This window comes from Herpailurus yagouaroundi, unplaced genomic scaffold (assembly GCF_014898765.1).
Source record: "Herpailurus yagouaroundi ecotype Mexico unplaced genomic scaffold, PumYag 210, whole genome shotgun sequence".
Classification (NCBI taxonomy): Eukaryota; Metazoa; Chordata; class Mammalia; order Carnivora; family Felidae; genus Herpailurus; species Herpailurus yagouaroundi.
The window spans coordinates 20,963,101-20,986,359 of NW_024412441.1; the positions used below are offsets into that span (position 1 = coordinate 20,963,101).

Below are 23,259 nucleotides of genomic sequence, written 5' to 3' on the forward strand. Positions count from 1 at the left end.
CTCATCCCAAAAGATGCCCCCTCAGTACCCATCACCCACCCTCCCCTCCCTCCCACCCCCCATCAACCCTGTTTGTTCTCAGTTTTTAAGAGTCTCTTATGCTTTGGCTCTCTCCCACTCTAACCTCTTTTTTTTCTTTTTTTCCCTTCCCCTCCCCCATGGGTTCCTGTTAAGTTTCTCAGGATCCACATAAGAAAGAACACATATGGTATCTGTCTTTCTCTGTATGGCTTATTTCACTTAGCATAACACTCTCCAGTTCCATCCATGTTGCTACAAAGGGCCATATTTCATTCTTTCTCCTTGCCACGTAGTACTCCATTGTGTATATAAACCACAATTTCTTTATCCATTAAAGGCTTTTTTAATGACTGGACACAGAATGACACAGAACTACCCTATGATCTCATAATTCCACTTCTGGGTATATGCCCAAAAGTCATGAAAGCAGGAACTCGAACAGATATTTGCGCATACCTGCTCATAGCAGCATCATATACGATAGCTAAAAGGTAGAAACAACTTTGTGTCCATTGATACGTGAATGGACAAACAAAATGTGGTATATACATACAATGGAGTATTACCCAGCCTTAGAAAGGAAAATAATTCTGACACAGGCTACAACATGGATGAACCTTAAGGAATTACACCTAAAGCCAGTCACAAAAAAACAAATACTGTAGAAGCCTACTTATATGAGGAAGCACAAGAAGTCAAACTCAGAGAGAGAAAGTAGAACGGTGGCTGCCAGGGGTTGGGGGAGGAGGGAATGGGGAGTTATTGCTTAATGGGGACGAAGTTTCAGTTTTGCAAGATGAAGAGTCCCAGGGTTGGATGGTGGGGATGGCTGCATAACAATGTGAATATACTTAACCATTTCTCAAGCATACGGTTCAGTGGTATTAAGGCAACAAATTTTAGGTTATGTGTATTGTATCATGTAAAAAAAAAAACTTGTTTAATGACTAATAGTATTCAAATAGCAGTGGTGATTCTATAATGATATCAAATATATCCATCCAGGACAGCATTTGACAGAAGGCTTATTCCTCAAAGGGTATCTTGGTATCAACTCTGCAGTTACCTGGTCTGACCCACCAAGTCAGAAATCACAGTCAAGCTCGAACACCACTGTTTAAATTTTAGATAATAAAGCTGAACTTCTTTAAAAGACTAATATTCAGGGGCATCTGGGTGGCTTAGTCAGTTGAGTGTCCGACTCTCAGTTTCAGCTCAAGTCATGATCTCACAGTTGTGAGAGATTGAGCCCCATGTCGGGGTCCATGCTGGATATAGACTCTGCTTGGGATTCTCTCTCTCCCTTTCCCTCTGCCTCTCTCCCCCACTTGCATGCCCACCCGCCCGCCCTCCTTCTCTCTCTCTCTCTCTCTCTCTCTCTCTCTCAAAAAATAAATAAATAAACAAATAATAAATAAATGAATAAATAAATAAAGTGACTAATAATTCAAGCAACTGTCTCAGACATCTCCATAACTAGCATCAATTTGGGGCAAACCAATAATAAAGAATGCTACCTTACAGTATTACTAAGGCATATTTCTTTGTTTTTTTTTTTTTGTTTTTTTTTAAAATGTTTATTTATTTTTGAGAGAGACAGAGACAGAATGAAAGTGGGTTGGGGCAGAGAGAGAGGGAGGCACAGAATCTGAAGCAGGCTCCAGGCTCCGAGCTGTCAGCACAAAGCCTGACCCGGGACTCGAACTCACGAGCTCATGATCATGAGATCATGACCTGAGCCGAAGTCGGACGCTCAACCAACTGAGCCACTTAGGCGCCCCTAACGCACATTTCTAATGACAAACCAGTAACAAAAATAAATCTCATTGTCCTGAACACTTATTTCTACAAAGCGATTTCATATGGAAATATAACATTTCTTAATGTTCACTGATAAAACACAGTGTTGAATGGAATTCTACCATGAAGCTATTCATATTACATTGCCTAGAAGTAGTTTTTTATAAAAATCAGTTTCAAAATATCAGGGAAAAAAAAGAATTGGATCCAGAAATCAAAGACTACTGCATAAAAAAAAAAAAAATTAACAATCTCAGCCAATTATTATGTCACAATCATGATTAACAACATAGGAAAATCTGCATTTTGCCAAAGGGAAACTTAAATCTAGTACAACTAAGACTAACAAAGCCCATGTAAATGAAGCCACAGTCCCCCAGGTGAGAAACCACTGAAAACAGAAGCTCTTACCTCTTGGTGATCTGGCTTGGCTCCTGCAGGTCTGGGTCCAGGTCAAAGACCTCATTGTCCAGCAGCCTTCGGAGTGTCACATCGGCCAGCTGCTCCATGATCTTGAACACCTCATCAAGGTTCAGGAACATGGAGAAATCACGCTCCTTATTCTGTGTGGTGATTCGGATGGTGTCCGTCAGAAAGACGTTGGACGTTCTTTCTAATTTCTGGATATCAACCCAAGGGACTATAAGTTTAACTAGAAGGGAAAAAAAGGCAAATACAGATTTTAACCTAACATTTGAGCCATACTTAAGTGTATCAACAAACAAGAGTCCAAGGCTTTCCTTAATCTGAAATGCAAACACCTTTTAAACCAGAGCAGTAAAGAGGAAGCACAAAACTGGTTGACAGCTGTGTGTCAGAACCCAATTCATGTTTAATGGTTTTCTTAAAGATTTAAGTAAAATTTTCTAAGTTGCTGGCTACTGCACACATAGAGGGGACACTGTTCTGAAAACATGAAAACTTCAAAAATATTTAAACTTAAATATTTGAAAAATATGCAAAAGTTTCTCAATCTACATAATTTCTGGTTTCAAAGGCAGCATTCATGGCGTAAGCTATGAAAAAAAAGAAGTGCAAAAGAGGATTATTCATGATCTCGGATACAGAAACAGGCTTAACATTTAGACTGTGTCAAATGACAGAGTCTTAGGAGACACAGTACAAATTTTTATGGAATTCTTTTTAAAGTAATACAGTACAAACAGTACATTTTATAAACAAGTACTCTATTCTGGGAAATGTTTCCAATACAGTGGGTAGCCAGGCTAGCTTGCTAATGCAAATGGAGAAGGGACAATGCAACAACTTGAAATGATAAATGTTATCAAATATAGAAATCATTTCTTTTTTCCAAACTTACCCTAACAAAATTTGGCTTAGTGACCATGATCGATCAGCGTCAGAAGATAACTCGTTTTCTTTTTCAAATCAAAGAGGGGATCATTAAGTGTTTCTATTTCTAACATTTCTTTCTGCTTATTCTGCAATAATGTTTTCAGTGCTTCAATAACTTAAAAGGCCACAGATCTTCTCAGGCTTGAGAAGAAACTGCTTCAGCTACTTCTAGTTGCTTTCACATAAGTCTCTTACACAAACACACATAGACACTCTATAATCATCAACTTTCACTTCATTAAGCATCTACTCTGTGAAAGCCCTGCACTTAGAAAAAAGCTCAAATAGAGAAAACAGACATGTAAAATAAGCAACCACTAATTTGACAAAATCAAACAGAAACACAAACATGGTTTTGGGAAAGTCCCTGGAGGTGATAAAATCTGAACTGATTTTGAGGGGTGAACAGGAATTTCCAAACAGGCACAAGAACGGGGAAGAGAAAGAAATTAATTTTGAGAAGCATTTCAAGGGGCGCCTGGGTGGCTCTGTCGGTTGAGCACTGGAATCTTGATTTTGGCTCAGGTCACGATCCCAGGATCATGGGCCTAAGTTGGGCTCTGCACTGTGTGTGGAGCCTGCTTAAGATTTTCTCCCTCTGTCTCTCTCTCTCTCTCTCCTTCTGTTCCTCTCCCCTTCTCATGTTCTCTCTCTAAATAAAATTTAAAAAATTTTTTGAGAAGTATTTTAGAAATTACAAGAATAAGGATCATCAAGATTAGGTCAGAGTACACGAGGGTGGGGAAAGGCTATGTACGCAGAGTGTATGTACTGGAGCATCAGAACTGAGGCTGGCAGCGTGAGAAAGAGAAGTGATGATCCTGTGCAGGAAGCTGGTTCAGCAAAATTCAAGAGGAGCCCTTCCCACCGGTTAAACTTGAAATGTAAACTTAAATGCAGGAAGAAAAAAAAATTCTGTATATAAACACACATATATATATATACACACACACACACACACACACACACACACACACACACACACACACACACTCAGTTTATATACACACAGCTTCTATCCTGCATGGGTGCTTGAAACAGTATTTGGTTCCAAAAGAAGTTTCAGTGGGAATGACTTTTTTAAAATTCAATATACAATTGACACTTGTGGCTTTTCTTTTCTTACCTGGTAATTCCATCATCTAGCACGGCAATGGTCAGTGGATAAATGTGCAAAAAGTTAATTACTACCTGAATCTCAAGTGGACCCAGGTGAAGAATTCCTTCCTGTTCCAAGGAACAACTGTATATCCTGCTACTTACTCTTCTGGGAGCAGTCATAACCTTCAGGGCTGGGAATTTTTAATTTTTTTTAAATGTTTTTATTTATTTTTGAGAGAGAGAGACAAAGTGCTAGTGGGTGAGGGGCAGAGAGAGAGGGAGACACAGAATCCAAAGTAGCTCCAGGCTCTGAGCTGTCAGCACAGAGTCCGATGTGGGGCTTGAACTCACAAACCATGAGATCATGACCGGAGCCAAAGTCAGAGGCTTAACCAACTGAGCCACCCAGTCTCCCCAGGGCTGGGAATTTTTTACATGCTCCCCACCCCCCCCCCACCAGCCCCCATTCATCTTAAGAAATAACATGTTCCACTCCTTTAGAAGTACTGGGGCCATCAGTTTTAACAACGTGTTTTCAGAATAAGATAAAGTAAAAAACCTTCAGGAGCTATATGAAGTGAGCTACACAGAAATGTTTAAGGCAATAGAAAAAATGAATTCTCACAAAATCAAAGCCCCTTAAGGGTAGCAGTATATATCAATATAATTGCCTGCACAAGTCATTTGGAAGTTAATCAAGTATCACTTATTATCATCTCAACTACTCATTTAAATCTTTTGTTCTCTAACTCTTCATCTTGTCTCAGGACAGCACAAGCATCCCGAGGGTCAACTTCATCTGTGAACACCCAAATCGCTCCAAATGCCTCACTTACGTTCCTTGCCCAGGAAGAAGGAGTAGAAGCAGAGGTGGTTGATGCTGAGGTACAGCCAGCCTTGGCGGGGAACCCTGCCCTTCCAGCAGCAGCAGGAGTAATAGGTGACCAGCTTCTCCGCCTCTGGGAAGTTGAACCTGGCTTCGAACTTTACCAAGGCCTCTCGGAACTTCTCCGGCTCTTCTTCCTGCTCAGCAAGCCTGCTACTTGTCTCCTCAGCAATCAGAGCCTGACACACAGAAAGATACAGGTCCCCTCATCAGTATAAGGGATGAGGGGAGGGACAGGCAGAAGCAGGAAGGGACAGCTGAGCACAGGCACCTAAGGAGTCTGCACTGCTCAACAACAGACATGCAGGGTGGAGGAGAGAAGTTCATCACACTGTCTGTCCACCACCCAGAAACATGGCCACACTCAGGGGGGTGGGGGGGAGGGGAATGAGCTGGGAGGTAGAAAACCCAAGAACAAGTCTCTCACTTGGCCACTTACCAGCCCTGAGGCTTTGGACAAATCACTGACTTCTAAGCCTGAGTTTTCTAACAAATTACTACTTTATACCTCCCTGTTCTACCTACAGGGACAGGATGATCAAATTATTGGCTCCAGCATGAACTCAGTGCATCAACTTTAACGAACCACCCAAGTTTGAGTTATAAGTTAGTTGTTTTTAAAAGGCTAATGAATGTCGGGGCGCCTGGGTGGCTCAGTCAGTTAAACATCTGACTTCAGCTCAGGTCATGATCTCACAGTGTGCGAGTTCGAGCCCCACATCAGGCTCTGTGCTGCCAGCTCAGAGCCTGGAGCCTGCTTCAGATACTGTGTCTCCCTCTCTCTCTGCCCTTTCCCTGCTCATACTCTGTCTCTGTCTCTGTCTCTGTCTCTCTCAAAAATAAACATTAAAAAAAAAGCTAATGAATGTCTTCCTCCTTAGATTCAAAAATTTTAGTACAAAGCCAACAGGTGCCTATCTGTGTGACATCTGACACCTTTCACTACCACTAAATATTCTACAGTCTTCTAAGGTAGAAAAGGAGTTATGTTGGCCAAGGTTGTAAACACCTCCAAAGAACTCAGGTGCACAAAGAGGCAAGACAGAAAAGAAAACATCTAAATGTACAACAGCTTTGCCAACAACAAGTAACAGCAAGGATCCTTTCTAAGTCTGGGGTAAGGCTATAGAAGTGTCTAGAACATAAGCTTGTGGCCTGTTCCTGAGGGGTGACAACTCGCTGACAAGATCAGAATTCTGATTCCCCACGTTCTTGTATTTCATGAAGGGCTAGGTCCCTTAAGACAAAGCCACTTTTAGGGCAAAGCTACCATACCCTAGACTTTATAAGAGATTTTAGAAAATTATTTAGAAAACCTGAGAGTTTCTATTAAAGTAAGAATTATTTTTAAAATGAATCTGAAGGTTGATAAAATTTCAAGTGCTTTTCATTTCCTTCATTATGTTTTTCTTCTTTCCCAAATTTTATTTAACCAGACATTATAAAATAGAAAAGTTATAAGAAGTATGAATAATTTTAAAGGCATATGAATGGGGCACCTGGGTGGCTCAGTCAATCATCCAACTCTTCATTTTGGATCAGGTCATGATCTTGCTGTTGAGGAATTTGAGCCCCACGTTGGGCTCCATGCTGGCAGTGTGGAGCCTGCTTGGGATTCTCTCTCTCTGTCCCTTCCCCACTCACTTGCTCTCTCTGTCCCTCTCTCAAAATCAATAAACTTAAAAAAAGAAAAGTTAAAAAAAAAAGAAGCATATGTAATATAGGGGCACCTGGGTGGCTCAGTTGGTTGAGCATCTGATTCTTGATTTCAGCTCAGGTCATGATCTCCTGGTTTGTGGGATCGAGCCCTACATCAGGCTCAGTGCTGACAGTGTGGAGAGTGCTTGGGATTGTCCCACTCTCCCATTCTCTCTGCCCCCACTCTCAAAATAAATCAACATTTGTTTAAAAGTGTATCTAATATGTAAAGCTCTGGACCGTGAGGTATGAAGGGGATTTTAGGAAGGCTCTACAGCAAAGAGTCATGGATCCACTGGCTCCAGAGGCAGCCACAATGGTGGCTGTACAGACTCCTGACTTCTGTGGATTATTGCAGTGTCTGGTAACCAGCACAGCTCAAACCACAGGGATTTCTTGAAAGCTTCAGAGAGTAGCCAACTGTTCAGGATAGGAGTGGGAAAGCCTCAGTTTCTAATTCCTTTGGATCTTCCCAGAGGAAATGGAGAACCACCACTACATGTGGTGGCCCCAAAGGTATAACCCCATCTCAGGCCACAAGAACCCCTCCATCCCCAGCCCCTGATCCAGACCAGCAGCCTCCCTCGGACTGTTTATGTTTTGGTTTGGTTTTTGCTTTTTTAAGGACTTTTAGCTTTGATGTGCAGGGGATCAGACTACACCATCCCAAAATACACCTCTTTGGCATAAGAATTATTCTGAAAACAACTGAGAAACAGCAGACACTAAAAAGGCTCTCTGCCCTCCTCCACTATTTGTCTAAAACAAGGATATCAATTCCCATTTGTGAAGGTATCTCCCTCTCCTGTGCCAGGAAGAGGAGGGTAACTCTAGACTCTGACCAGTGCTGAGAGGGTAACAACCCTCACAAAAATAGCCCTTCTCTTCCTTTCATTTCCCCCTACACATTTAATTTACCTTCCCACAGTGTGCCACCCCTGGAAGCCAAATTCTTCTTTGTCCTGTCACTTCTCTACAAACATATGGCTCTTTGTTAAGATGCTGTATAAGCCCTACATTCTAACTACCCTTTTGAGTTACTCATCACTGAGTTTCCCCCTGTGTATGCATACTGCACGTGTTGATAAACTGGTTTTCTCATTAATTTGACTTTTGTCGGTTTAATCTCCAGGCCATGGGAGGAGAACCTAGGACAGTAGAGGGAAGGTTGCTTCCTCCTCTACAGAAGCTTTCCTAAAGCCACTGTAGCAGAAATGAAATTTCCTTCCTTCAAATTAAAGGGAGAAACCCTAAATCAAAGAACCACCACAAGCTACGTTAGACTAAGGAGAAGGGAGATAAGTGTAAAAAAATAACCATGAAATGGGCATTTCTGTAGCTAAGCCCCAGTGTGAGCTGACCCAGGGAACCAAGCTACTCAGCTGAACGAAGCAAAGATGGTAACCCATGGGCTAGATATGTCCCCACCACAGCCTGGGTCCACCTGCCAACCGCACAGGCCAAAGGTGACACTAAGAGGATACCTGCCTGGATTCAGGAGACCTTTGGTTTCCACGTGGCCCCACAAGTGTTCCTGATGCCCAGAGGAAAAGAATACTTCTGTTTTTGTCCCTTTAAAATCAAGAATTCACTTTGATGCCCTTTAGTAAAAGCTGAAGCACTCAGGGTGTTAAAAAGACAAACTTTTGAAGAGGAAACAAAACAAAACAAAACAAAACAAAACAAAATCAATGGTCTGGGATATTTTACCATCAAGGAGGAAAACTGTATTACAGGCTAACATGTTAAAATGTTTAATAAGAGATAACCTCAGAATGAGAAACAGTCTCTCCCTGCCTGAGAGGGCTTTTATTTATGTTTTTTTTAATGTTTATTTTTGAGAGAGAGACAGAGTGTGAGTGGAGGAGGGGAGGGGCAGGGAGAGAGGGAGACACAGAATCTGAAGCAGGCTCCAGGCTCTGAGCTGTCAGCACAGAGCCTGATGTGGGGCTTGAACTCACGAACTGTGAGATCATGATCTAAGCCAAAGTTAGACAATTAACCCACTAAGCCACTCAGGCACCCCTGCATGATAGGGCTTTTAAAACATTGGTTACCAATCATGGTATTGCAATGACAGTTATAGAAAATATAACTTACAGGAGATATTAACAGATACCTTCCAAAATATTCCTCTCTTGCTTCTCAAAATATAATTGGTTTTAATTCCATTTAATTAACATATTTCAAAAACAAACAGCCACTTTGAGGAAGAGGAAAGTGCCAGGTCCAACAAAATACAGTGACAAGCTGTCACAACTGCAAAAAGGAGGGAACAGCTAATTTAAGGAGTCAAATAACAGGGGCATCTGGGTGGCTCAGTCAATTAAGTATCCGACTTCAGCTCAGGTCATGATCTCTTGGTTTGAGGGTTTGAGGGTTTGAGCCCCACATCAGGCCCTCTGCTGACAGCTCAGAGCCTGGAGCCTGCTTCAGATTCTGTGTCTCCCTCTCTCTCCACCCCTCTCCTGCTCACACTCTATCTCTCTCTCAACAATAAACATTAAAAAAAAATTTTTTTTAATTAAAACAAAAGGAGTCAAATAACATTTTTTGCTCTGCAAATACATAAATCATAACATTTCTTTTTCCTGAGACAAAAGAGGACCTTCACTTTTGTAAAGGTTAACAAAAACTTGGGCCTGAGAATGATGTGTGGATCTTTAAATTTCAGGTGTATTTTGCCCAACTGTCTGCAAAGTTTGACAGGTGACAAGTCTAACTCCCTTGACTGTGTATTAAAAGCTAAGATGTTCAGTTACAGTGGAGAAAACTTCAAACCTGGTCAAAAACGCTGCAATGGCCAAAACATTATATGGAAGTCTGTAAGAAAGACGGGGAAATGAGGAGAAGCATTTCAATCAAAGGACCTACCTTTACCTTCCCTTTGACAAAGCTGGCAATGTCATCTTTATTATCAAAGACCGACAAAGTATGGAGGAGATTTTGCTCCAGCCAGTCCCAGTGCTGGTTTATTTCCTCTAATGTTGCACCTGGATTAGAACAGAGAAAGATGCCGAGGTTAAAAGTAACTCCTAGCACATGAACTCATTTGCCAAATATTATGAATGCTGTGTTTGTTATTAAAACACTTTGGTTTCTCACATCCTGGGCCACAGCAGACTTGGAAGGCCCCCTCCTTCGGAGACACGGTCTCCCTCACCACAGCATTGGGATTTGCAAACACCTGTCCACTGCCACATGGATGAGCCAGGTGACCAATCAGGTCACTCTTGGGATTGCTATGCAGACATTCCTGCCAGCCTCACTGATGCATGGACTTCCTACCACATCCACTCAAGGGATGGAAACATTTATAATTACGCAGTTATTCTGGGGGAAACAAGCCCCAGGAAGCCAGCCAATTCTGAACAGTCTCACATGGTTTATTTACCTTGTGTGAACAGGGGATCCCTCAAGAGGGACCTCAGCCCAGGTTCACAGAGGAAAGAGCCTCTTGAGAAAGCGCTGCAGGTTGCCCAAGGGTGTCGCCACTTTGCAACAGGCACCATTAAATACAGCAACAACCTAGGAAATCTCCAGGTTTACCCATCTATACTTCGTATCATTCACAACCATATCCCTTAAGAACATTCATAAAAAGAGGTTTTATAATGCATGCTAAAAAAACACAGAAAGTTAAGTCCTATATAGCAAGTTAATTTCTTACAAAGCCAATTAAAAAAAAAAAACACTCCATTACTGAAGCATTAGGCAACACTGTTACCAAAAAGCTTAGTTATTTTAGTATTTCCTCTCAAGGAGCCTCCTAGTACTCTCCATTAGACAACGAGCACCTTGGTACGGTGACCATGTCAGCTCCTAGTGAAGGACCTGGCACACAGCACGTGCTCCAAAAAGTCCCCTGACTTGAAGCAAGCATGGTCCTGGACAAGAAAAGGCACATGTGCATCAGGTGTGTGTAGAACGGAAACAGATACAACGCCCAGCTAAGAGGATCAGATTTCCCAAATGGGAAGCAGGAGATACTCTAACTTCAAAGGTTAAGGGCTACCAAACACCAGTGCAGAATAAGCTTGCCGATGTGTGAGGCACAGTGGTCAAAAGAGCCACATGCCACTTCACAAAAGCCAGATAGGCATTTTGTTGACACCAAACTTTGTGAATGCTGTTTGCAGCCTTCCTCGCTGTAGAGTTATAGATGCATGTAGGGATCTTAGGAAAACCTCAGGCATAGAATGCCAGAGAACTCACTCCAGACTTGTGCACTTGGGGTCAGTGAGTATCAAGAACATCTGTGTTAGGATGTCTCCTTGGGAAGGAGTCATCAGAGCAATCAAAGAGAATTCTTCATAAGGAAAAGAGAGAGCACTCTGGTCTCTCTTCCTCTTCCTATAAGGAATCCCATCATGGGGGCCCCACCCTGCGGACCTTCTCTAAACCTAATTAGCTCCTGAGGTCCAACCTCCAAATACTATCACATTGGCGGCTGAGGCTTCAATGTATGAACATGGGGGAGGGAGACATCATCAAGGGCATACCAACCAGTGATCTGCCCAGCCTTCCGTCAGCGCCCCCCACCAACCCAGTCTTGCTCTTTAAGGTGGGGTTTAGGAGAGCCAGCTCTGGGCAGGCATGGTCAGGATCCTCTCACTCTCCAACCCCCTCCCATCCAGGGGGCCCTTATGGCAGGAATCCCTGGCCCCTCAGGCTCTCCATTCCTCTTACAAGGGGGAAAGATCCTTTTAAAACAAAATCAAACCAAGCGGTCCCACGTTTCACAGCATGACTCTCGTGAAGCTTCTAAATGTTGTGTACCTGAACTCCGGCCCCACACTATCTGTGTGGTTCCTCACATTCAGTACTGAGGCGCCTCAGGCAGACGTCAGTTTTGCCCACCTTTGGCTTCAGTATCTGTCATTTAGCGTCCTCCAATGGCAACCGTGTAGGTGTTAGTCACAAAAAACATCTCCTAAATCTGTGGGTCAGCAATGGCTTCTTCCTAGCTGGCAGACAGTACATCACACCATTTCGAGAGAGTCCTTGGGTCTTCACTGAAGCCAATAAACTTGCACAGGTGCCTTGGGGATGCCTGGGCCTCTGCCCTTCTCTTTAAGGTTTACTCTTTCTAGGTCTTTGTCCTTTATTATCTATTATAATAAAACCAACTGGTCATAATATTTTTTCTTTAAAGCTTATTTATTTTTGAGAGAGAGCAGGGGAGGGACAGAGAGAAAGGGAGTCAGAGAGAATCCCAAGCAGGCTCTGCATTGTCAGCACAGAGCCTGATGTGGGGCTCGAACTCATGACCTTAGCTGAAATCAAGAGTTGGATGCTTGACTGACTGAGCCACCCAGGCGCCCTGGTGAGGGTATTTTTAATAAAAGCAAAGAATAAATGAGAAAAATTATCTTTATTGGTCACCAATCTTTTGAGTATGAGACCTTCTTTCTTGGAAAAAGAAAGAAAGGAAGAAAGAAAGGAAGAAAGAAAGAAAGAAAGAAAGACCGACCTTGGCAGAATGAGGAAGAACAAGAGAAAGGAGAAGACTCACCTTTGCGACCTTTCTGTTCCAGGGACTAGGTCACTGCTGTGTAATGAAGACTGGATGAGGAAATGGTAGCTCAAGTACCTCTCCGAGGTCAAATATATAGAATGAAAGGCAAGAGCAGGGTATGAACTCATTCTCTACAACCCTGAAGTACTCTGGGGCCCTCCCCTAACAAGCTACATTTCAATCTCTTTTTTTTTTTTAAATTTTCTTAATGTTTATTTTTGAGAGAGAGAGCGAGAGAGACAAAGTGTGAGTGGGGAGGGGCAGAGAGAGAGGGAGACACAGAATCCAAAGCAGGCTCCAGGCTCTGAGCTGTCAGCACAGAGCCCGACACGGGGCTTGAACGCACAAACCATGAGATCATGACCTGAGCGGAAGTTGAATGCTTAACTGACTGAGCCACCCAAGCAACCCATCAATTTCAAAGTAACATTTACATAATCTTTAGGTCCATTACTTCCTCTGGCCTGACACTTAAAAAAAAAAAACAAACAAAAAAAAAACATTTTGTGTTTGTACTTAAGAGTCTTTCCAATTTCCTGAATGCATCTTCCTTCCTGGATGACATGAAACAGGTTTTCATTTATCCCATTAAGCTCACAGGTCCAGCACAGTTAACTGTTAACAGCTAAACAAGGAGGTTGTCCTCAACTGATAACCGCAGACACCATGAATAAAACTATGATCAAGCCCCGACAGTGTAGCACATGGAATTAAGAATTGAGACAAAGTCATCAAAAATGTACGCCTCTATTCTTTAAAAGATTCTTCTACCTACGGGGAGAAGCTTATGACAGGGAAAGATAATTCTAAAATAAAACCAAGCCTACACCTTGAAAGAGAAAATAGGCACATAAAAATACAAAAATCTATCACTGAGCCACAGTTAGATTTCATTACAATCTGCCCTGTTGTTGAATAGAAGACATAGCTGTATGTCTCTCCTGGCCAAGACAATCAATATGATGAAACTTTTCCACCCTACTGTCTTCCATTTCCTACAAAAGTTGCCAAATGGCAGGGAAATTTTCCAAACTATAATTTCCTCTGCAGGGAAGTCTTATGATAGGCTTCCAAAATACTATAAATCAGTGCAAACCAACTGCATGTCCTCGGCCCCAAAGGACTAAAAAGGAAAGTCACTAACAGAGCTCACACACCAAAGTTCTGAATCGATGCTGTAGCCAGGCTTCCCAAATTACACAAAGTAACCCAACCGAAAATAGCTTTTGAAAAAATGAAAAAGAGAATACGTGTCACTTTATAAGGGCAACCACTGATTGTAAAGTATTTTTTAGAGGTAAGCACACATACATAAATATTTTTCTGTCTGTGAGTCATGCTCAAAAAATGTTGGAGGGGGGCGCCTGGGTGGCGCAGTCGGTTAAGCGTCCGACTTCAGCCAGGTCACGATCTCGCGGTCCGTGAGTTCGAGCCCCGCGTCAGGCTCTGGGCTGATGGCTCAGAGCCTGGAGCCTGTTTCCGATTCTGTGTCTCCCTCTCTCTCTGCCCCTCCCCCGTTCATGCTCTGTCTCTCTCTGTCCCAAAAATAAATAAACGTTGGAAAAAAAAAAAAATGTTGGAGGGGCACCTAGGTGGCTAATAAGCATCTGACTACGGCTCAGGTCACGATTTCACGGTTTGTGAGTTTGAGCCCGGCATCAGGCTCTCTGCTGTCAGTGCAGAGCCCGCTTGGGAACCTCTGCCCCCTCAAGGATAAGTAAACATTAAAAAAAAAAAAGTTGGAAAGCCACCACACCACAGACATACGAGTGTCAGGAAATGTAAAGAGAAAAATAAGAACATGAGAAAGTGTCACCACTGAAGAGGCAGAATGATAAAAAGTCTACAAATGAACAACATAGCAATATTCCCACTGCTTCTGCTACAGGTCTTCCAAAACCAAGACGGAGGAGAGTTGTTCTGGATTGAAGTGTATCCCTTGCCCCAGACAAATGCATATGCTGAAGCCCTAACCCCCTAAAATGACCATACTTGCAGACAGGGACTTAAAGGAGGTCATTGAGGTTAAGTGAGGTCATAAGGGTGGCGCCTGGGTTGGAGAGAACTCAGTGACCTTTTAAGAAGAGGAAGGGGGGCACCTGGGCAGCTCAGTTGGTTAAACGTCCAACTCTTGATTTCGGTTCAGGTCATGATCTCATGGTTTCGTGAGTTTGAGCCCAGCATTGTCAGCCCCGCTGTCAGCATGGAGCCTGCTTTGGGATTCTTTATCTCCTCTCTCTGCCCCTCCCCCTGCCAAGTAAATAAACAAACTTAAAAAAAAAAGTCCACTTTAAAAAAAAAAAAAAGAAAAAAAAGAAGAGAAGGAGACACCAGGAATGACCATGTGAGGATATAGGGAGAAGGCAGCCATCTGCAAGCCAAGGGGAAGGGCTTCAGGAACAACCAATCCCGCCAGCTCCTGGATCATGGACCTCCAGCCTCCAGCACTGAGAACCAATAAATATTGGTGTTTAAGCCACCCAGTCTGTGGCAGCCCTAGGAGGCCAATATAGCTGTTTAAAACCACACTTTATAGGAATACTGTGGATTTTAACAGAAGTCCAAATGGTAAAATTATACCCTGTTTTATTAAGACAAAATAAGACTTCTATTTCCCAAGAAAATTAAAGTTCAGAGGATCGTAAACATTACCCACACAAGAACTCAAATCAGATTTATAAATGCCGATGCAAAACTAAAATCCAGGATTAGAAGCCCCAATTAGGCACAGATCAAACAACCATGATGATTTATAAATTACCAACTCTAAGGCAGAACAGCCGTAGGTGGTAGACACAGGACATTTTCTGAATTCTTAGCATGTTCCCAGGCATTTTGTAGGTATGACATACACTTGACATTGTTTATCTTAATAAAAATAGCACAAGGTAGGTGGTATTATTTTCTGGGTAAGAAAACTCAGGGCAGAGAAGAGCCAAGCTCAAGGCCACGTCTCCGGGCTCCTAAGGCCTCACACTATCGTAACACACAGTGGAGATGGGAGCCTGGGGAGCTAGGTGGGCAGTTCCCAAGAGCTGAGTCACTTTCAAACTCACACACAGTATTTATTCGCCTAGGTTTCCTCCAGGGAGGTTTTCAGGAAATAAAACAAGCATCTCATTGTCTATACCTACAGCTTCTGCACGAACACAGCCATAAATAACATGACCCAAGCTTCAGTTTTAAAACGCAACTGTTTCTCTCTGCTTAGTAACTACCCAAATGAATTAAGGGTCTTTCGTGGCCATCTAAATCCTAATTTACAATGAATGGGCATTCCATGTGCATAGCTCAGATCTATTCCTTTGAAATAGTACATTTCTCTATTGTCCAAACACTAAATGTCTACCGTCAAATGCCTGAACTAAAAGCCATATGGACCATAAAGGGGCTAATTAAAAGCAACACTACCATTTCTCAATTTCATTTAACACATCGTATACAGAGTAACTCAGAAACAGCATTTGAGTAAAAATCACAAATGAGCAGGGGAGAGGATTGAACCAAAGCCTTTAATTTACAGAAACCTCACATTCTTCAAGTGGATATTCTAACATCTAATCCACGCCTGAAGCAGCATCTCTACAGAAACCTGTGAAAGCCCAATATCAACATCACGTCATCATGACTGACAGTATTTTCACACATACACATCTATGGCTTAAGAAAATAAGTTTTAAATACTTTTACGTAATTTCCTTGACCTTTTCTGCCTTCATATTAAGTCCCTAAAAGTATTTGCAATAAGTGAAAAGACCAACCTCCCTGAAACTGAAAGTAAAATATTTTTAATTTGCAATTGAAACAGTCATTAAAATGTCCTTGTATTAGTGCCATTAGAAACACTTCTCAGAATTAGAAGCAAAGGAGTAAGAAAATTTGATCATTAACCAAAGGAAAAAAAAATCAATAAAAATGGAACCAGAAAGGACATAGATAAAATAATCTGTAGACAAGGACAGAAACAGCCATTATAAATATACTCCAAATATTCAAAAAGCAGAGGAACACATGAGGATGGTGAGAGACCACATGAAAGATATAGAGAAAGAACCAAATCAAACTTTTAGGGATGGAAAAACAGTGTCTAAAATCAGAAATACACGAATGGGATTAAAAGTAAACTACACATTACAGGAAAAAAAAAAAAGAGTAGGGAACTAGGACATAGTGATTAAAAACTAAAATGAAAAGCAGAAGGAAAGGGATTAACGAGAAATAACAGAGCATCACTGAGCTGTGGAACAGCATCAAGCAGTCTACTAATTGGAGCCCCGGGGTGGGGGGGGGTGGGGGGAGAACAGAGGCCAGAGAACAGAAAAATATGTATATATTGGAAAAAACAGCTAAAATTCTTTTCCAATTTAATGAACACCATAAACACATAGATCCAAGTATCTCAACAAACCCGAAGCAGAAAAAGCATCCAGAAAATCACGTAAATGCATATCTATTGCAACTGCTGAAAGCCAGTGATAAAGAAGAAAAAAAGACAATAATTATAGAGCAACAAAGAATGACAGTAGATTTGTCAGAAACAACGCAAGCCAGAAGACACAGAAGAACAGCTTTAAAAGTATTAATTTTAAAAAAAAAGTTAATTTACAAGTACTTTAAAAAAATTAGTGAATTCATGTATAACTTGGGAATAATAAAACCTTCCTAACCATGCCTCAAAATCACAAAGTATAAAAGAAAGGCATTCTAAATCCCACTACATTAAAAAAACCTCTAGGAGGTAAAACACATCAAATGCAAAGCCACTAAAGGATATGACAAACTGGAAAAAGATTTTTGTAATTTCATTTCCCAGATAAAGGACTAATACTCCTAATACAGAGACAATGCCTAAAAATTAAGGGGAAGAAAAGAACCACCTAATAGAAAAAAGCAGAGGATAAGAACAAGGAGTTTCTGAAAACAGCCCTAAACATGAAAAGCACTCAACGTCCTCATAATAAAAGGACAGCAAATGAGAAATATGCAGAAACACCTATGAGGCTGACAGAAAGCCAGAGGTTTGACAAGAGATCCAATGATGAAATCTGGGAAAGCAGGTACTTTCATCCATTGCTGATGGTAATGTTTTCCAATGCACAAATCTAAGGGAGGGAGGGGAATTTAGTAATATCTAAACAAAGCTTCATATTCATTTACTAGAGATGGGCTCGCGAGATTGAAAGGGTGATCTAGCCCAATGATTCAGCAGTAAAGGTACGGAACTATTTGCCAGGTTACTCACTGAGACGTTGCCATGGCCAGGGATGAAAACACCACAAATGGCCTTCATTAGGGAACAGGCTGAATAAACTATGGTACTCCTCCAAAATGAAAGACAAAACAAAGGAGAAGATAATCTCTGCTCTCTGATATGGAATGATTTCCAGGATATGTCCCTAAGTGAACAAGGGCAAGGGACAGAACATAGTATGTGTGACCTTTGTAAAAACAGGGTGGGAGAATGTATCGTATATTTGTAAAACAAAACAGTAGAAACCTAAGTAAGAAAAAGACAGGTCTCCTAATGGCAGAGGGAAGGAGGCAGGGAGGGGACAGCAGTGAAAGCCTGGCTCCTTTACACATATCTTGTTTACAGATTTTATAGGTTTGATTAAGGAATCAAAAAAGAGTTTTCCTTTTTTTTTTTTTAAGGTTAAACCAATAAAGGAAAAAAGTAATCCCTAATTTAAGTAAATGGATAGACTTATCAGGCTATTGAAATGATTACACAGAGAAAATAGGTATTTTAAACAATGTTGACTATACATCCATAATTAAATATATTCTAAGGCCAAACAGGGCTGCAAAAGCTTAAATTTCATCCGGCACTCTTACTGTTAATATTGGTATTATTTAGAAATAATATGTATGTGGATGTAGATGTGAGATAGTCAGAAAATTATGTATTGTTAGAAATCAAGATTTTCAATGTATAAGAGAAAAATATAAAATCAAAGCTAAGTTATAACTATGCAGTTTTACAGTTGAATTAGAAAATTTATATGGACTCATAATTGGGGTGCCTGAGTGGCTCAGCTGGTTAAGCATCCAACTCTTGATTTTGGCTCAGGTCATGATCTCACAAGTTTGTAGGTTCGAACCCCACATCAGGGTCTGCAATGACAGTGTAGAGCCTGTTTGGGATTCTCCCTCTCCCCCTTTCTCCCTCAGCCCCTTCCCTGCTCACACTCTTTCTCTCTTATAAAATAAATAAACCTAAAATTTTTTTTTAAAAATATGAACTCATGATTTATGTTGCTTTTTCATAACACACACTTCTTAGCTCATGCTTATTGGAAAAGCCTTAGAAGCAGTGGCAACCCAGTAACAATGAAGGACCCTACACCAGACTGTGGCCCCTATATACCGTTCTCCACTAAAAGGAACCAAGGGCTACTGGAAAAATGGTGGATCCACACAAGAGGCAGAAAAATGCACAAGATGAACCTTTAACATCTCACTGGTCAGAAAACAAAGAAGCACTCAAAGGTGACTGGGAGCAGGACCACGTGCCGGAAGCCACAGGAAAGGGCTCCGAGGGGCAGATGAGCCTGACAAGCACAATCTGAGCATGACAAAGGACTACAATTAACAGATGCACACTGGATGTATAAAAACTCCTGGCGTCTACTGTGCACTGTACAATCCTCCCAACTTCCTGTACTTTGAAAATTTGCATGATAAAATATTGGGAGTGAGGAGCACTTTAAACTTTAAAACAATACTAAAAAGGGAGAGGGTGGGAAGAAGGAAAAACCTGAAACAATTCACTGCCACCACTGCAAATCACCAGGGCACCCAATCCTCACGCTAATAGGCAAGTAAAGCACCAACATCAGCATTCTCCTCCCCTCTTTTCTGAATGTACCACATCTCAGGGTGAACAAGTAAACCCAGTTAAGGAATTAAAGTTCTTCTACACAGTCAAGCTGAAGCTCAGGGCTGTGAAAGCACAAATTGAATTAGGGGGGTAGGAATCACCACTTTATGACATGTAGAGAAAAAGTTAATTGGGCAGGTGTTTACAATAGGTGAAACCACTAGATGAAAGGCTGAAGGGGAAGAAGGCAAGGAAAAGGGGCACCTGAACTCATTAGCTGGTCTAAGCATCACTAAGAGTAGGACACGCAGGGGATACATGCCTGCTGAGAGGACATGGTATAAAAGATGTGGAACCTCCTATCAGGTATCTTTTTTTTTTTTAAACTGTTGGGGGCATCTGGATGGCCCAGTTGGTTAATCAGTCCAACTCTATTTCAGTTCAGGTCGTGATCTCATGGTCGTGACATGGAGACCCTCATCGGCTCTGAACTGGGTGTGGAGCCTGCTTGAGATTCTCTCTCTCCCTCCCTCTGCCCCTCTCCCCCACTCGCACTTTCTCTTTAAAAAATAAAATAAAATAGTAATAATAAATAAAATTTAAAGACACTAAACCTGAATTTAACTGAACGTTTCCAAGTACCCCCCAGTCTGGGGGACATACAAGGAGGTGAGCCCTACAAACAGAAGCGTAGCATACATGACATTCTATGTAAAAACTGACCCAATTTCTTCACTAAGTCAATGACTTGGGGGAAAAAAGCAGGGTGGGGGAGGGTTTCCCGACTAAAGGAGACAAGAGACACAACCACCCAATGAAGTGTGTGGTCCTTCTTGAATGTGGATTAGAACCATCCAGACCTATGAAAGACTCTTTAAGCAGACATGCAGACTTGGGATGGAGAGTGCACATGACATCAGAGAGTCCCAGTTAACTCCACAAGTTTAACGATGCCATTGTAGGGGCAAAAAAATGGCCATAGATTCAAAGATCTCTACTAAAATATGTAGAGGTGAAATATCAATTTCTAGGATTTGCTTTAAAATACACATCAGAGGGGTGAGGAGAAGGCAGAGAATAAGAAATAAAGCAAAGTGGGGAAAACCATGACCCGAATGCACCTGTGTTCTGATTCCCACGCATGGGCCTGGAGGATGTAATTATAATATCCTCACTCCTCTGGGGTATGTTTGAAAATCCTCACAATGAGAAACACTTTAAAATCTCTTTTTAACAAAAACAAGTCATCAACTTGGATAAACTGACCTCCACACCTGAGGAAGAGTATTTTGTAAAATCAGAAGTGAAAACAGAGCAAGAAAACAGGGTGGAAGACTTCACACTCCCTGAATTTCCTTATTTTTTCAATTAGGATCACTCCCACGCCCAGGCCACTCAGATACATCAGGTTCACAGCGTTAAGTCCAAGAAGCCAGGGCAACAGCAAGCCCTAAAGTGAGCCCTCAGGTTGCAAACAGCTTCGATGGCATGGAGACCAGGGTGACCCCAATCAGACAACACACCGAGGCCAGCAAGACCTGAGGGAGAGGCAGAGCTCTGGGCACCCCAGGGAGTCTGGAGGCTTCTGCTCCCAAGCTCTGCCTTTGTTTTTGACCATTAAGGAATCATTTAATAAAAAGCCATTCACCAAAGTCATCTTATTTTGAAACCCATCGGCCTCGGTCAGTCTCCTCACATCTACTAAAATGGAAGAGATGAAACCAGATGTCTGCGAAGATCCTCTCCAGGTGGTTTCTTTTGTCCAACAGGTCATGCTCTGTGCTGATGTCAGACAATCTGTGAGATGCCAGAGAGAAGTCTGATTCCCAGCTTCACAACTCTAAGATTCAATGCAGGTCATATCTATTCTGAAATATGTCCAGCAACAAATCAGGACTTAGGTAAGGAGAGACTTCATGGGGAAGAATTATTTCAAGTGGGAGAAACAGGGCCTGTTGCAAGAGAGGCAGGGGGCCATGGCTACCTGGAGAACGCAAGACAGTGTGGTCTGCAAGTGTCTACCCAGGTTGAAAGCATGGGTTTTTTAAATAGGACTTTTGACCTTCAATTTACTAAGTCTAAAAGTTACACTCAGGATTTTCTTGCTTTTAAAAATAATTATAAGCAACATCCCTCATGGACAAACATCTTCAGTGAGTTTAATTATTTGAGCATAAGCAAAATTATTTAAACCAGTAGGAGCCTGGTGACAGAAACTCCTCAAATGAAAAGAAGCATTAGCCATGGCATGTCTCAGCCATTTCCAAGTGTAAATCCTACACAGAAAACGCCAGTTAGTATTATTGAAGGAAATCCCAAGCAACTAAAAACAAATGTGACAACTCATATTGAGTGACCTCAGAGTGTGCACCCAGAAAAAAGTTCTTACTTTCCTCCTGCAGGGCTGCCTCCCAGTTTTTCCTTGAAGTGCACAGTGAGTTCTGTTCTTGAAAAAAGATCTGGCTGGCACTTCCTTTGCTGCCCTGGCACCAAGTTCACCAAGACACTAATCTGATCCACCCTGGAACATTTCCTCCTGTAATAAAATTCTCTCTCCAAAGACAAAGCAAACAGTGATGCAGAATACAAGAAACTAAAACGCCAGCCACGGTCAAGGGCAGAGATAAGAAACATCAGAAAGAACACTTGGAGAGAACGTTCTAGAAGGACCTGTGCCTGAGCTACCCAGTGAGGCACTCGATGCAAGATGTGGCACTGGCAACTTACTAAGCAACTTAGGCCTTGCTTCCTCCCTCTCCAAAGTCAGCAATTATACATACCTATATGTTGTTAAAAGGAACAAATAAGGAAAGTGTGTGAAAGGAAAGTATTTTTTAAGCTGGAAAGCCTAACTGCTGTGATTCTCAATTTTTAAAAACCTATGCCACATATTTTGTTAGCAACACTACCACAGCTTCCTTTAATGGAACTTGGAAATTTCAAAGTCTTGTATTTTTTTTTTCATTTTCCAAATTGAATTATTAACTAAGTTTTTTCAAACTACCCACTTACTCCCTCTCAAGAGGCAGGTATGCCTCTGCCCACCCAGGTGGGCACCTCGCCCTGGTCTGCTTGAAAATCTCTGTACTCTACTGGTGTAAGATGTGTCATGGCATCGTCATGCCCACCTACTTACCTTTCCCCCATTTTCCTGCTCTCCCTTTCCCTCAAAACCATGGGCCTAGACCTTACTAGAAAGGTGAAAACTTGGCACAGCAATAGTACAGAGAGTCACCTACTAACAGGAACACGAAATGATAAATCGCTAACTCACAGCCAGGCATGGCCTGGACTTTTCAACTGCAGTATAAAGCACAGGCTGAGACATCAGATGAGAAACCCCAACAAAGTCTCCTTGCTCTTCCAGGGTCCCCATGAGCTCTTCATGCTTAGGTGTCAATTCAGTCAGAAGCTGGCCCACCCCAGGCTGGAGCCATAGACCTCTCATCTCCTCCCCCTACTCTTCCCTCCTTCCCCAACCCGGTCCGGGAATTGGCTCTGGGAATTGACTCTCCTGGTTCCCCACACCACGTCCTTGCTTTCTACTCATGCACCAATCATTATATCCAATATCAAAGGGAAAGTAGACATGCAATAGAAGGTTACTCGGTCATAAAAAAAAAAGAAAGAAAAAGGAAATTCTGACACCTGCTGCAACATGGATGAACCCTGAGGACACTATGCTAAGCGAAATAAGCCAGTTACAAAAACACAAATACTGTATGATTCCACTTATATGAGGGACCTAGAGTAGTCACACTCACAGAGACAGAAAGTATAGTGTATTGGGGAGGGGGCTGGCAGGGAGAGAGGAATGGGGAGGTCGTGCTTAATGGACAGAGTTTCAGCTTGGGAAGATGAAGAGTTTCTGGAAATGGACAGTGGAGATGGTTGCACAACAATGTGAACGTACTTAATGCCACTGAACTGTGCACTTAAAAATGGTGAAGATGGCAAATTTTAGGTTATATATGTTTTACCACAGTAAAAAAAAGAAAAATGCCTTCTTCTCTTCTTTCTTTCTTTCTTTCTTTCTTTCTTTCTTTCTTTCTTTCTTTC

General features: G+C 41.9%; 1 protein-coding gene across 5 annotated transcripts in view; it reads right to left on the reverse strand.

The window, feature by feature from the left end:
- Positions 1–23,259, reverse strand: part of TBC1D8 (TBC1 domain family member 8) — a 119,440-nt gene that overhangs the window by 42,462 nt on the left and 53,719 nt on the right. For all 5 annotated transcript variants that reach the window (XM_040454048.1, XM_040454047.1, XM_040454052.1 and 2 more), the window contains 3 exons: positions 9,737–9,855; positions 5,115–5,343; positions 2,233–2,473 (listed from right to left, as the gene is read on the reverse strand). In XM_040454048.1, coding sequence (XP_040309982.1) covers positions 2,233–2,473; positions 5,115–5,343; positions 9,737–9,855 — 589 coding nt within the window. The remainder of the gene's footprint in view (positions 1–2,232; positions 2,474–5,114; positions 5,344–9,736; positions 9,856–23,259) is intronic.